This window comes from Sus scrofa, chromosome 5 (assembly GCF_054392235.1).
Source record: "Sus scrofa isolate SSC_HxYL_T2T_F1_AM1 chromosome 5, Sscrofa_HxYL_maternal_Yorkshire_Landrace_v2.0, whole genome shotgun sequence".
In the NCBI taxonomy this organism is placed as follows: domain Eukaryota; kingdom Metazoa; phylum Chordata; class Mammalia; order Artiodactyla; family Suidae; genus Sus; species Sus scrofa.
The window spans coordinates 94,311,345-94,326,795 of record NC_139387.1 but is presented as its reverse complement, the minus strand read 5'-3'; the positions used below and the strand labels follow the sequence as shown (position 1 = coordinate 94,326,795).

At 38.9% G+C, this 15,451-nt stretch overlaps 1 protein-coding gene across 14 annotated transcripts in view; it reads left to right on the top strand.

The window, feature by feature from the left end:
* Nucleotides 1–15,451, top strand: part of CFAP54 (cilia and flagella associated protein 54) — a 312,009-nt gene that overhangs the window by 52,053 nt on the left and 244,505 nt on the right. For all 14 annotated transcript variants that reach the window (XR_014804323.1, XR_014804322.1, XR_014804320.1 and 11 more), the window contains 2 exons: nucleotides 10,301–10,429; nucleotides 10,793–10,919. Coding sequence is in view for 8 of the 14 variants with exons in the window: in XM_084957512.1 (XP_084813638.1) it covers nucleotides 10,301–10,429; nucleotides 10,793–10,919 (256 nt within the window). In the remaining 6 variants the exon portion in view is untranslated. The remainder of the gene's footprint in view (nucleotides 1–10,300; nucleotides 10,430–10,792; nucleotides 10,920–15,451) is intronic.

The window sequence follows — 15,451 nt, the reverse complement described above, 5'->3', positions numbered from 1 at the left end:
TGGTTTTGATTTGCATTTCTTTAATGATGAGTGATGTTGAACATCTTTTCATGTGTTTTTTGGCCATCTGTATGTCTTCTTCGGAGAATTGTCTGTTTAGAGCTTCTGCCCATTTTTTGATGGGGTTGTTTGTTTGTTTTTGTTTTTTTTTTTTTTGGTATTGAGCTGTAGGAGGTGTTTATAAATTTTGGAGATTAATCCCTTATCAGTTGCTTCATTTGCAAATATTTTCTCCCATTCTGTGAGTTGTCTTTTCATTTTGTTTAGGGCTTCCGTTGCTGTGCAGAAACTTTTAAGTTTAATTAAGTTTCATTTGTTTATTTCTGTTTTTATTGACATTACTCTAAGAGGTGGCTCTAAGAAGATATTGTTGTGGTTTATGTCAGAGAGTGTTTGGCCTATGTTTTCCTCTAAGAGTTTTATAGTATCCGGTCTTATATTTAGATCTTAATCCATTTTGAGTTTTTTTGTGTGTATGGTGTTAGGAAGTGTTCTAATTTCCTTCTTTTCCATGGGGCTGTCCAGTTTTCCCAGCACCACTTGTTGAAGGAACTGTCTTTTCTCTGTTGTATATTCTTGCCTCGTTTGTCATAAATGAGTTGACTATAGGTGTGTGGGTTTCATTCTGGGTTTTCTATCCTATTCCACTGATCTGTATTTCTGTCTTTGTGCCAGTGTCATACGGTTTTGATGACTATTGCTTTGTAGTATAGTCTGAAGTCCTGGAGCCTGATTCCTCCAGCTCCATTTTTTTCTTTCTCAGGATGGCTTTGGCTCTTCTGGGTCTTTTGTGCTTCCAAACAAACTTTAAAATATTTTGTTCAAATTCTGTGAAAAATGTCCTTGGTAATTTGATATGGAGTGCATTGAATCTGTAGATTGCCTCAGGTAGTGTAGTCATTTTGATAATGTAGACTCTTCCAATCCAAGCATGGTATGTCGTTCCATCTATTTGTGTCATCTTTGATTTCTTTCATCAGTGTCTTACAGTTTTTAGACGCTAAAAGGATTAAAAGGATTATACATCCTTTTAAACCTTTAGGTCTTCTGTCTTTAGGTAGGTCTTCTGTCTCTTTAGGTAGGTTTTTTCCTAAGTATTTTATTCTTTTTGGTGTGATGGTAAATGGGACTGTTTCCCTAATTTCTCTATCTGATCTTTTGTTGTTAGTACATAGAAATGCCATTCTATTCCTGTGTGTTAATTTTGTATCCTGCGACTTTGCCAAATTCATTGATGAGCTCTAACAGTTTTCTGAGAGGGTCTTTAGGATTCTCTAGGTATAGTATCATGTCATCTGCAAATAGCGATAGTTTTACTTCTTCCTTTCTAATTTGGATTCCTTTTATTTCTCTTCCTTCTCTGATTGCTGTGGCTAGGGCTTCCAAAACTATGCTGAAGAGTAGTGGTGCGAGCGGACATCCTTGTCTTGTTCCTGATCTCAGTGGGAATTCTTTCAGCTTTTCACCATTGAGAATGATGTTAGCTCTGGGTTTCTCATAGGTGGCCTTTATTATGTTGAGATAGGTTCCATCTCTGCCCACTTTTTGGAGGGTTTTTATCAGAAATGAGTGTTGGATTTTGTCAGAGGCTTTTTCTGCATCTATTGAGAGGATCATGTGGTTTTTATTCTTCAGTTTGTTAATGTGGTATGTCACACTGATTGATTTGCAGATGTTGAAGAATCCTTGCATCCCTGGGATAAATCCTACTTGATCATGATGTATAATCCTTTTAATGTATTGTTGGATTTGGTTTGCTAGTATTTTGTTGAGGATTTTTGCATCTGTGTTCATCATCAGTGAAATTGGCCTGCCGTTTTCTTTTTTTGTAGTATCTTTGTCTGGTTTTGGTATCAGGGTGATGGCCTCATAGAATGCGTTTGAGAGTGTTTTTTGGAATAATTTCAGAAGGGTAGAAGTTAGCTCTTCTCTAAATGTTTGATAGAATTTGCCTGTGAAGCCATCTGGTCCTGGACTTTTTTTGGTTGGAAGTTTTTAAGTCACAGTTTCAATTTCAGTGCTTGTGACTGGTCCACTCATCTTTTCTATTTCATCTTGGTTTAGACTTGAAAGGTTCTACTTTTCTAAGAAGTTGTTCATTTCTTCTAGGTTGTCCATTCTATTAGTATATAATGCTGTAGTTATCTCTTATGATCCTTTGTATTTCTGTGATGACGGATGTAACTTCTCCTGTTTTGTTTCGAATTTTATTGATTGGAGTCCTCTCTCTCTTTTTCTTGCTAAGTCTGGCTAAGGGTTTATCAACTTTGTTGATCATTTCAAAGCGCCAGCTTTTAGTTTCATTGATCTTTTCTGTGGTTTTCTTTGTTTCTATTTGATTTATTTTGTCTCTGATCTTGATGATTTCTTTCCTTCTGCTAACCTTAGGTCTTGTCTGTTCTTCTCTCTCTTGCTTTAGATGTAAAGTTAGGTGTTTCTTTGAGCTTTCCCTTATTTCTGAGGTGGGCTCGTATTGCTATACACTTTCCTCTTAGAACTGCTTTTGCTGCATCCCATAGGTTTTGGATTATTGTGTCTTTGCTTCTAGGTATTTTTTAATTTCCCCTTTGCTTTCTTCAGTGATCCGTTGGTTGTTCAGTAGCATGTTGCTTAGTCTCCATGTGTTTGCATTTTTTGCAGTTTTTTTTTCTTCTTGTTGATGTCAACTGTAGTTGATTTATAGCCTTTTGGTCAGAAAAGATGCTGGATATGATTTAAATAAAGTTACCAAGGCTTGACTTGTGGCCCAGAATGAGCTCAATCCTAGAGAATGTTCCGTGTGCACTTGAGAAGAATGTGTATTCTGCTGCCTTTGGATGGAATGTTCTATAAATATTAAGTCCATCTGGCCTAATGTGTCATTTAGGGCCTGTGTTTCCTTGTTGATTTTCTGTCGGGATGATCTGTCCGTTGCTGAGAGTGGGGTGTTAAAGTCCTCAGGTGTTATTGTGTTATTGTCAATTTGTCCTTTTAAGGTTTTTAGCAGTTGTCTTATATATTGAGGTGATCGTATGTTGGATCCATATATATTTACAGTGGTCATATCTTGGATTGATCCTTTGATCATTATGTAATGTCCTTCTTTGTCTCTTATAATATTCTGTATTTTAAGGTCTATTTTTTCTGATAGGAGTATTGCTGTTCCAGCTTTCTTTTGCTTCTCGTTTGCATGGAATATTTTCTTCCATCCTCTCACTTTCAATTTGTATGTGTCCCTAGAAGTGAAGTGGGTCTCTTGAAGACAGCATATATATGGATCATGTTTTTGTATCCCTTCAGCCAGTCTATATCTTTTGGTTGGGGCATTTAGTCCCTTCACATTGAAGGTCATTATTGATATATATGTTCTCGTTGCCATTTGATGAGCTGTTTTGGATTTGTTTTTGTTTTTTTTCCTCCCTTCTTCTCTTGTTCTCTCCTCTTATGGTTTGATGACTGTCTTAGGTGTTGTATTTGAGTTGGTTTTCCTTCTTTATGTGTGTATCAATTGTCAATTTTTGGTTTGCAGTTACCCTGAAGTTTTGATATAGGAGTCTCTCTCTATATATATATGAGGTTGTTTTAAGTTGTTGGTCTCTTAATTGCAAGTGCACCTCCAGTGTCCTGCATTTGTAACCTCCTTTTCTCAGAATGTCTGATTTGGGTGGCATATTTGTATGTGGATGATTTCTTACCTTTACTATATGTATGCCTTTACTGGTGAGCCTGTCCTTTGTAATGTTTGTGTTTGTAGTTGTGGCCTTTTCTCTTCTACCTAGAGAAGTTCCCTTAGTATTTGCCACAGAGCTGATTGAATGGTGCTGAATTCTCTTAGCTTTTGCTTGTCTGTAAAGCTTTTGATTTCTCCTTCAAATCTGAATGAGAGCCTTGCTGGGTGGAGTAATCTTGGTTGGAGGTTTTTTCCTTTCATCCCTTTAAGTGTATTGTGCCACTCCCTTCTGGCCTGCAGAGTTTCTGCTGAAGAATCTGCTGATGACCTTATTGGGGTTCCCTTGTATGTTATTTGTTTCTTTTCCCTAGTTGTCTTCAATATTTTCTCTGTCTTTAATTTTTCACTTTAATTAATGTATGTCTCAGGGTATTCCTCCTTGGATTTATTTTATATGGTACTCGTTGTGCTTTCTGGATTTGAGTGAGTGATTCCTTTCCCATGTTAGGGAAGTTTTGGGTTATTATCTCTTCGAATATTTTTTCTGTTCCTTCCTCTCTCTCTTCTCTTTCTGGCATCCCTATAATACGGATGTTCATGTGTTTAACATTGTCCCAGTGTTCTCTGAGACTGTATTCATTTCTTTTCAATCATTTTTCTCTTTTCTATTTCATATCAGTGGTTTCCACTAGCCTGTCCTCCACCTCGCGTATTTGTTCTTCTGCCTCCTATATTCTGCTCTTGTTTGCTTCTAATGATTTTTTAATTTCAGTTATTGTATTTTGCATCTCTGCTTTCTTAATCCTTAAATCTTGTATTTCTTTGCTCAATGTTTCTTGTAATTTTTCACTCTTTGTCTCCAGTTCATTTCCAAGGTCTTGTTTCATCTTCTGTATCATCAGTATAAAGTCCTTTTCATGGAGGTTGATAATCTCTAGTTCACTTGGCTGTTTTTATGGGTTTTTTCTTACTCTCTTATCTGAGTCATAATTCTTTGTCTTTTCATTTTGTGTTGATTTTTGGTGTGGTCTCCTTTTTGTAGATAATAGAGTTGTAGCCTGTCTTACTTCTGATGTCTGCCCCCCTTGTAGCTGAAGTTGGTACAGGGGCTTGCTGTAGGCTTCCTGATGGGAGGGTCTGGTGCCTGCCAACTGGTGGGTGGAGCTGATTCTTATCCCTCTGGTGGATGGGGTCTCTGTGTGAGATTAGAGCCAGCTGTGTGCCTAGGGGGTCTTTAGGCAGCCTGTTTTCTGATCGGTGGGGCTGCAATCTCACCTGGATAATTGTTTGACCTGGGGCTTCTCAGTGCTGATGGGTGGGGTCAGATTTTCCCAAAATGGCCACCTCTATAGGAACACACACTGATGATTATTCCAGAGACCTCTTCCCCTAATGTCTTTCCCCCCCAATGAGCCACAGTCACCCCTTTTTTTCCCAGGAGATCCTCCAAGACCTGCAGTCAGGTCTGACTCAGATTCCTGTGGCATCTCTGCTTTGCCCTGGGACCCAGTGCACATGAAAGCCTGTGTGCACCTTTCAAGAATGGAGTCTCTGTTTTCCCCAATCCTGTGGAGCTCCTGTGCACAAGCCCCAGTAACCTTCAATGCCAAATGCTCAGGGGGCTTCTTCTCCCAATGCCAGATACCCAGGCGTGGGGCCTGACTTGGAGTTCAAAAGTCTCACTCCCATAGGTGAGTCTCTGTGGTACAGTTACTTTCTAGTCTGTGTGCTGCCCACCCAGGAGGTATGGGGTTGCCTATATTGCATAACTGCCCCTCCTACCATCTTGATATGGCTTCCTTTTTGTCTTCTGGAGTAGGATATCTTTTTTGAAAGTTTCCAGTCTATTTGGTTGAACGTTGTTTGGCATTTGGTTGTAATTTTGTTGCTTTTATGGGAGAAGTTGAGCTCCAGTCCTTCTACTCTGCCATCTTAATCCCATCTCCTCCCCATCACTCTTTGAGAAAAAAAAAAAAACATCATGGGTAGAGTTGAAACTCACCTCCTCTACTAACTCCTCTTGATCACTTAGCTTTTCCTCCTACTGAGCAGTAACTGCTGTTGTAAATAAAATGATTATAAATTCCAGACATTTTAGTGATTTTATTATATAGGTGTATATTCTTAAGCAGTATTGTTTTAAAATTTATATAAATAATGTCATACTGATTGTATTTTTTAAAGTATTTAAAATTTTATTCTATGTGAAAAGTGAAGCCATTGCATGGTTTTTTCTTTCTCTTTTTAAAAAATTGTCTCGGAGTATAGTTGACTTACAATATTGTGTTAGCTTCAGGTGTACAGCAAAGCACATCAGTTACACATACACATATATCCATTCTTTTTCAGATTATTTTCCCATATAGGCCATAATAGAATATTGAGTAGATTTCACTGTGCTTTATGGTAGTTCCTTGTTACTTACTGATTTTATATATAGTAGGTTATATATACCAATCCCAACCCCCCAGTTTATTCCTCCTCTCGTATTTCCTCTTTGGTAACTATAAGTTTTGTTTCAAAATCTTTGAGTCTGTTTCTGTTTTGTGAATAAGTGTTTTTTATCATATTAAAATTGTATTCCACATATTAGTGATTTCATGTATTCATCATTGTCTGACTTTTTTCACCAAGTATGATAATCTCTAGGTCCATCCACGTTGCTGCAAGTGGCATTGTTTCATTCTTTTTTATGGCTTTTGAACTACTGCTACCGTGTTTAAATTAGAGCAATACACTCTTTCCTTGAGATGGTTTGTTGCCTTCTGCTGGTATACTGTCAAAATAAATATAGAAGTCTATGATGATAATGGTGTGAATGGCACCCCTAAAATTGTGCCATACACAACCTGCTCAGCTGTACAGGGGCATGTGGTAGAAGTAGTAGGGTGATTCACTTGTGTGGTCTAGGCAGAGCAGTTGGTATTGGGAGACTTGGAGTTGAATCTTGACTTTAATGTGTGATCTTGAATAAACTATTTCCTCTGTTTGAACATAAGTGTCTTCCTCTGTAAATTATAACAATAGTATCTATTCTACCTGTACTATTTAAATTTAAATTAATATTGGTAATGTTGTGGAAACCAGTAACGGGCACAGGTGGCAACTCAGTGTTTCACGAAGGGCACTGAATGTCCACTTAGAGCCTCAGACCTATCTGGAAGGTAGTAAAGTGGGGAGAAGGGGTGAGAATTTATCGCAAGGATAGTCCAAAATCCATATGCTCACCTAGAAGAGTCTCTTGGTGGGATAAAGTATATTGCTTGTGTATATACATGCCACTATTTAAAAAATACGTGAGGTGCTGTTATATTTTTAAAAAACTTTAAAGTTGTGCTGAATACATGACAGCTATTTTTTGGCAAATGGATTATAAAATTTTAATAATTAATCAATGCCTCATAGGATTATGCGAATTTAAAAATTTGTCCACTTAAACATTTAGTCCAGTACTTGGAACATGTTTTTGAGTTTGTGTGTGTGTGTATGTGTCTTGGCCACGCCCACAGGATGCAGAAATTCCTGGGCCAGCGATCAAACCCAAGCCATAGCAGTGACAATGCTGGATCCTTAACCGTTTGGCCCAAGGAACTCCCAGAACCGTTTGGCCCAAGGAACTCCCAGAACCGTTTGGCCCAAGGAACTCCCAGAACATGTTCTAATTAAATATTAGCTGAGGGAGTTCCCGTCGTGGCGCAGTGGTTAACGAATCCGACTAGGAACCATGAGGTTGCGGGTTCGGTCCCTGCCCTTGCTCAGTGGGTTAACGATCCGGCGTTGCCGTGAGCTGTGGTGTAGGTTGCAGACGCGGCTCGGATCCCGCGTTGCTGTGGCTCTGGCGTAGGCCGGTGGCTACAGCTCCGATTCAACCCCTAGCGTGGGAACCTCCATGTGCCGCGGGAGCGGCCCAAGAAATAGCAACAATAACAACAACAACAACAACAACAACAAAAGACAAAAGACAAAAAATAAATAAATAAATAAATAAATATTAGCTGAGATGATGAAAAGATGATTGTAGTGGTGGTGAGGATAGAATGCAGGCATGTGGGGGGGTCTTTGAAACTTTTTGGTGTTGAAAGGTATCCTTAGAGACTTCTGTGTGTGGCAAAACGGAAAACTAGATGACCCAAGAACCCATTTGCTACAAAAGCCCTAGAAATTTTGGACAGAATGGAACAAATATCCCCAAGCACACTGCAGAGCTCACAAGAAATGAAGGTAAATCCCAGGGGCCAAAATAGAAAGGGGAACTGAAAACCAGAATGGTAAGTTTAAGAATAGATGCTGCTGTAGATTGATGAGCACAGTTACAAAGAAACTTAGATGCCTAGCCATCTAGGAATAAGAAATGGGCCTTGAGCACATGAAAGATGGGGCTTGGAACTCAGACACATTAAATTAGAACCTACAAAAGACTCCTCCTAGGGAAAGTTAGACTAGCAAAATATCTGCCTGTGTGATGGAGAGGTTTCTCCATTTGGAGAAAGTAAGAAGTGAAGTAAATGGGAGAAAGTCTCTCTTCCAAATGGTTTATAATTTGGGGCTGCCCTCCTGTAAGTCTGTTATTCAAATTTATATCACTTGCACTGCTTGGGAACCTCCCTGAGCCTCTCATTCTTTTTTTCTTTTTTTTAATGGCTGCACCTGCAGCATGTGGAAGTTCCCGGGTTGGGGATCAAACCTGTATCTCTGCATCAACCTGAGTCACTGCAGTCCTATTCTTAACCTACTGTGACACAGTGTGGACTCTGAGACTCTGATTCTTGAATGGCTATATATATCTTGAATGAATGTGTGTAATCAGATTACCTATCTTCCAGAATGCAAGGATGACTTAGCATTAGAAAATCTATCTATAATGCAATGTGTTGCATTAGCAGGTGAAAGGGAAAAAATATGACCACCTCATGAAAGAGATGCATCAAAAGCATTTGCCAGAATTCAACAACCATTGTTTAAAAAATAACTCTTAAGTTAGGAATGGACGAGAACTTCTGTATCCCATAAAGGGATTATTCAAAGACCTTTAATGACTGTTATAGCTATGGTAAAAGATTAAGAGCAGTCCCTTTATACTGATGTAACAACTTAAAGATATCTGTTATTCTTCGTAGCAACATGTCCTAGAGGGGCTTAGACAGCTATGTAAAAACAGAAATCAGGAAAAGGGTGTAAGGACTGTAAAGGGAATATCAGTCTGGTATAAATATATTGTACATTTTTTTTAGTGATAGCAGTCTAAACATCCCTCAGCTTAACGTGGATGAGTACCTTGTGACATGGTCCTTAGTGCAGCACTGTATCATGCTATCTGTGAAGATGAATGAACTGAAGTGGTGTTGACTTGGGTCAGCTGGGCATCATTGCCCTCCCCTTCTATGGTTACCTTCCCACTGCAGGGAGAAAGCCTGGGACTGCGTTCCCTACCGTCTCATTTCCCGATAGTTCTAGGCTAGTCTTCCAGGGAGGGGCGTTTGCATGACTTTGTAATGCACAAGGGTAGAGGGAGTTCTTATTTTGCAGAGGCGGATGGAAGAAGTTAAATTTCCAGCCTTGCCGAGCAAGCCCTTACAATTTACTTGTTTCAGTGTGGTAGATTCTTGAGGTTGTCAGCTGCCTCCTGGATATTTAGATTCCTGCATGCAGTAAAATTATCACGGGCAGCTTTGTTATGCTTTGCTCCCCCAGGCCTTCCAGCAATGACGGTCACCTCTGGGTCTATGTATTAAATCCCTCTCTTCTTGGAAGACCTAGAGTTGCCCTGTGTTTCTAACCAAACCCTGACTGACCTACTGCGTTGCACACACCAGCAGGAGGTTTCAAGGACACATGGCTGAATGAAAAAAAGTGAATCACAGAATTTACAAGAGAAATAAAAAATATGCAAAGCAGTAGTGCATATTATTAATGGATGCATGCACAAGTAGTAAAAGTTTAAAAACATGCAAAAGAATACGGTGAAAACCAAATTCCAAGACAGTGGCTCCCGCGAGAGTCACGGAAGAGGAGCGTCCTTGTGAACCTCATGCAGGGGATTTCAGCGGTCTGCGTGCAGGTGCTGTATTTGCCACACATTTTCTGAAAACAAAACTAGAACGTTTGAGCAAAGCTGGATGCTCTTCATGTTATTCTCTGTGTTTGTCCCTCTGGGAGGATAATGACAATGAAAAGGTATTTACTTCCTGAAAATCATAATGTAGACCATTGATCTGATGGCCTCCAAATTTCCAGCTCTGAGATTCTGAGATTTAATGAAAATTAACTTGCAAAATAAATTATGTGAAAATGAAAAAATTATGGGTTGCACTTAAAAAATTTACACATTCATTTGGTATGATCAGAATTTTGAAAACCGTAAAAGGAAGTTATGTCCATGTTTGTGAAAAGTTTAATTTATATTTGGAAAAATGATGAATGTATTTATTTCACCTTTATTCATAGATGAATGTATGTATTTCACCTTTATTCATAATACTATTCCTTGAATCAAAGATGAACACACTTAGTAAGAAACATAGCATTATTGATCTTGGATAGACTATTTAAATTTATTTGGCTTTGAGTTTTTGTTAAAAGAAGTTTGGACGTGTTGCATATGATTTTCTCTTAAGTTTTGGCTTTTCTGTTTTGTTTATAAAATTCCTTTAGAAAAAACCTGAGGAACAGTTACTTTTGGCCTATGAACTTCTTGATAAAGCAATTGATGGAGTAAATTTGAACTGCATGTTAACTGCTTTGCCAAATGGATCATCAGTGGTTGACCATTGCTATGCCATGGTGAGAATGCGAAGCTCTTACATTAAAGTTTTACTTAATTGGCAAGAGGGCTGGCCTTGTAAGTAGGTAAATAAAGCATGGTTGGTGGTGGCTTCCTTCTCTTAGGCCAGTAATATATTCTCCCTCTTCCCAGTAGAAATCAAGGAGGGTGAGGAGTCTTTGAACCTGTCATTGAAGCGGCCACTGGGGAATATGAAAAGCAGATTCTATTAATGCATAAGCCACTTCGCAAAGAGTTGGGAAGTGAGCAGAATTTAATGCCTACGGGTGAAACAATAGCCTGAGTGATAACAGAATAGAGCTATTTTTAGTGTGTTTTGATAATCGTATTCCTCTTAAATTTTGACTCCCATTCTGCCAAAGCACACCAACTATGTAGACGGAGACCTGTGCAAACCAGTCACACCAAATAGTTTCATGATGGATTTGCATCTTGAGCTAATTCAAGCCCAGCACCGAATAGCCGTTCTGCTTCTTGACCAATTGCAAGGTAATAGTCATTATAGCAAATCACTTGTTCTGGATCAACTTTAAGACAAGTTCGGGCGTTCCCGTCGTGGCTCAGCGGTTAGCAAATCTGACTAGAAACCATGGGGTTGTGGGTTCGTTCCCTGGCCTTGCTCAGCGGGTTAAGGATCCGGCGTTGCTGTGAGCTGTGGTGTGGGTCGCAGATGCGGCTTAGATCTCGTGGTGCTGTGGCTGTGGCGTAGGCCGGTGGTACAGCTCCGATTCGACCCCTAGCCTGGGAACCTCCATATGCCGCAGGAGTGGCTCAAGAAAAAGGCAAAAAAAGACAAGTTCAAGTGTAGAATCAATTTGATTTGTAAATAATATCCTTTTAACTAGTAATTTTCCAGATAAAGGTCATTATTTTATTTTTTCTTCTCTGCTGAACATTAATAGGTGTCTTTCATTATTTCTTTATATCTTCCATAGCAAATCAGTTAGTAAACTTCTTAAAAATTAAATTGTCATAGTAAATTATTTGCATTTTCTTTATTTAATTAAACAAACATTTATTGAGTACCTGTCAAGATCTGGGAACCGTATTAGGCTTGGTCCAAGTAGGACACTGTCTAGGTAAGTAGGCCCACTGTAGCAGTCAGCGTTGATAAACACGACCAGCGAGCTAAGCGTGTTTGTCGTGGGTGCTCAGAAGAGTATCTGCAACAGACAAGGAGGTCAGGGTTGGCTTTTTAGAAGAGGTGATTGTTGGCCAGAAAGCTAGTACATATTTTTAAGAAGAAGATCGAAAAGGAAGCAGTCACTTTGGATAGAGAGAGTTGCCTTTAGCAAAGAGGAGGCAAATGATTGTATGGTGAAGCCTTAGGAACTGCCGGAATTCTCTGACGTCTGTAGTCAAGAGCACATGTAGGGAGTTCCCTGGTGGCCTAGGTGTTCAGGATCTGGCATCGGCACTGCTGTGGCTCTCCACCCCTGGTCTGGGAAACTTGGCATTCCATGGGCACAGGATTGAGGGGGAAAGATCATGTGTAGGGGCTGACACAGATAAATTTAGAGAGGTAGATCCCAGGTCTTGAAGGGCTAAGAGGTTTATCTTTTATCCTGAAAGCTACTGAAAAGCATTGAAAGACATCTCTGACAGCAGTGTCAGAGGACTGATGAGTTGGATTTAAGTTGTTTTGCCTCATCAGTAAGTAAAGAGGTCACAGCATTAAAAAAAAAGATGCCAATGCTAATACTAATGTGCATATAAATAACACAATTACTCAAGTTTCAGAAAGATTTCAAACATCATTAGGTCTAAAATCTCTTCTGTTTGAGGTTAATTTTTTTTTTTTCCTTCTTAGGGCCGCACCCACTGCATAGGGAGGTTCCCAGGCTAGGGGTCGAATTGGAACTACAGCTGCTGGCCTACACCACAGCCACAGCCACAGCAACTTGGGATCTGAGCCGAGTCTGCGACCTACACCACAGCTCACAGCAATATGGGATCCTTAACCCACTGAGCAAGGCCAGGGATGGAACCCACATCCTCATGGATCCTAGCTGGGTTCATTAACCACTGAGCCACAAAGGGAACTCCATGTTTGAGTTTAAATTTTGATAAAGCCAAGTTACCCCTGGCATGATTATAGAGTCAATATTCAATTTTACTACCACCTCCTCTGTTTAGATTATTGAGTAATTATAGGACAGAACTGGGTGTGCCAGCCTAATGTGATTTTAATCTCTAACACATTCAGATATCACATCATAAATAGCCCTAAATAGATTTAATCAGATCCTGGTTAATTAAATAATTTTTGAATGCAAACCTTTTCTCCCCAGCTTTTTAAGATCTGATTGACATAGAACATTATGTAAGTTTAAGGTGTACAATGTGTAAATTTGATACACTAATATATTGCAAAAGGATTAACTCATAGGGTTAGCTAACACCTCTGTCATGTCACATAGTTGCCATTTCTTTTTTGTAGTGAGAACATTCAAGATCCACTAACTTAGCAACTTAACGTATATACTATAGTGTTATCCATGCTATACATTAGATCCCCCAAACTTATTCATCTTATGACTGGAAGTTTGTATACTTTGGCCAATATCTCTCCCTTTCCCCATTCTCTCAGCCCCTGGTAACTACCATTCTACTCTCTGTTTTTATGAGTTTGGCTTTTTGAGATTCCACATATAAGCAGTACCATACAGTATTTGCTTTTCTCTATATGACTTGTTTTAATTAGCATAATGCCCTCAAGTTTCATCCATGTTACTGCAAATGGCAGGATTTTCATGACTGAATAATGTTCCATTGCCAGTGTGTACTATTTTGATTACTATAGTTTTGCAGTATAGTTTGAAATTAGGAAGTTTGATACAAGCAGTTCTTTTTCAGGCACTTTTGTCCATGAATTGATATATATATATATATATATATATGTCTATCTCACAAGTGCTTTCTGATATTGGTGATTCAAATTCCAACACTTTGAAAGTACAAAGTCCTACATGTTATTTTTGTACTTTCCTTTTTCTATGTTGAGAAATCTGATTCCCAACTATCAATATAGTAACTCATTTGCTTTCTCCTACCACATTAATGAAGTACCTCCAGAATTAGTAAAACAATACCACCATTAACGGCAAAGCTACTAAGTCAATTCAAGATATCTTTGCAGTTCATTTTGATTTTGGAATATGTTACTCATCAAAGAAATATATTCAACTTTACTTGAATTAATTCTCTTTTTTATGCTTGTGTTAATGGTTTGATAAATGCTTAGAACCACTTGTTTGTATTTGTATCTGTTTACACAGAATTTCCTTTTCCCCTTGTTCTTTTTATCCTTTTATAGTTTATTTTTTAAACGTTTACGTTGTTTAAAAAACTGTTTTGTTTGCAAAATAAATAGTTGGAGGGAAGAAACTAATAATTAAAATATCTCTATGTTAAATATAAATTGAAAATCCTTATAAAGTTTTTCTAATTAAAAAAAGTTTTTCTAATAGCTAAATGAAGTGATTTAGAATAATATCCTTGAGCATTCTTTAGTTTAAAGAGATTTGGATCCGAATTGCAGTTCAAAATGTAAATGGCATTGGTGTGCAGGTTTTCTTTTTTAAAAAAGAAGCTGTCTTATGGATTATCACTTAGTAGCTGTGTTATATTCTTTAGTTGAGAAGTAGAGTCTGTTTACTCATAGAGTTACTAAATAGTTCATTCTCTATCATCTACAAATCTTTAAAAACCAAATAATCCTCTGAGTTTTTTTTATCAGAGACTGCTTAAAATATTGACAGGATTTCTCTTGTGGTGCAGTGGGTTCAGGATCTGGCATTGTCACTGCTGTGGCTCAGGTCGCAGCTGTGGTGTGGGTTCAATCCCTAGCCCAGGAATTTCTATATGCCGTGGGCACAACCAAAAAAAAAAAAAAGAAAAAGAAAAAAGTGTTGATGGTAGACTTGAGCTCAGATTTAAATGGAATTAGCTATTATTTCTTTGCAGTATCTCTGGGTCTGCTTGATGTTTTTCTCTGCTTTATTGAACTGCCATCCTAGCACAGATTTTCCCTTTTTCCTTCTGTCATTCTTCACTCTTAGAGGCTACAGTCTGACAGATGTTGCCTAAATACTGCTTTTGTCATTTTTATTCAAGAACCTTGCAACAGAATAGTTCCCTGTTAATGACCTGGGTGCTGAATGGGACTCCCGTATTGGGCGTTCATTCAGTGTTCTCACACTCTCATCCCTCTTATTACCAATGATTTTAATCACGAGAGCTGCCACTTAATTAGCATCTATAATACCCTAGGTACTGAAAGAATGATGCAGTATTTTCCACTTGGTGTTGCTGTCTCCATGCAGTTAAAATTTCCTTATCCTTTGCCATTAAAGAAACCTTATATCCTTGAACAGTGTCTGTTGGAATCTTTGCATTAATCAGTCATCATCCCATGGTGACTCGAGTGCATTAGCACAAATAATTAAACCTCAGGAAAAGGGGTTTGTTGTAAAGTTACTGCAGGTACCCTCGCATGCCTTTAAGGACAGAAATAAAATATTGCCAGGTCTCTTGAGGACCAGACCTGGAAAATCAAGAATCAGTACAATATTCTCTGTCTCCCTGGATCATCTTCATCCTCTTCTCTCTCATTTTGCTGCCTCTTTCCTGGACCACCTTGATGGTCAGTCCCAGTTGCACACCAGGATCTCTCACTGCCCACAGTCAACTGGCAATAATTTGTGTGTCAGTTGACAATCTTGAGAAAGGCTCTGATTTTATCAGCCACAGCTAGAGGAGGGAACATCTTCATGTGGTACCCAGAGCTCTTGCAGGAACCATGGATGAAGCAATTTTTTTTTTTTTAAAGGCCTCACCTGTGGCATATGGAGGTTCCCAGGCTAGGGTTAGAATCAGAGCTGTAGCTGCCGGCCTACACCACAGCCACAGCAACACCAGATCCGAGCCGCATCTATGACTTAGATTGCAGCTCACGGCATCACTGGATCCTTAACCCACTGAGTGAGGCCAGGGATCAAACCCGCATCCTCATGGATACT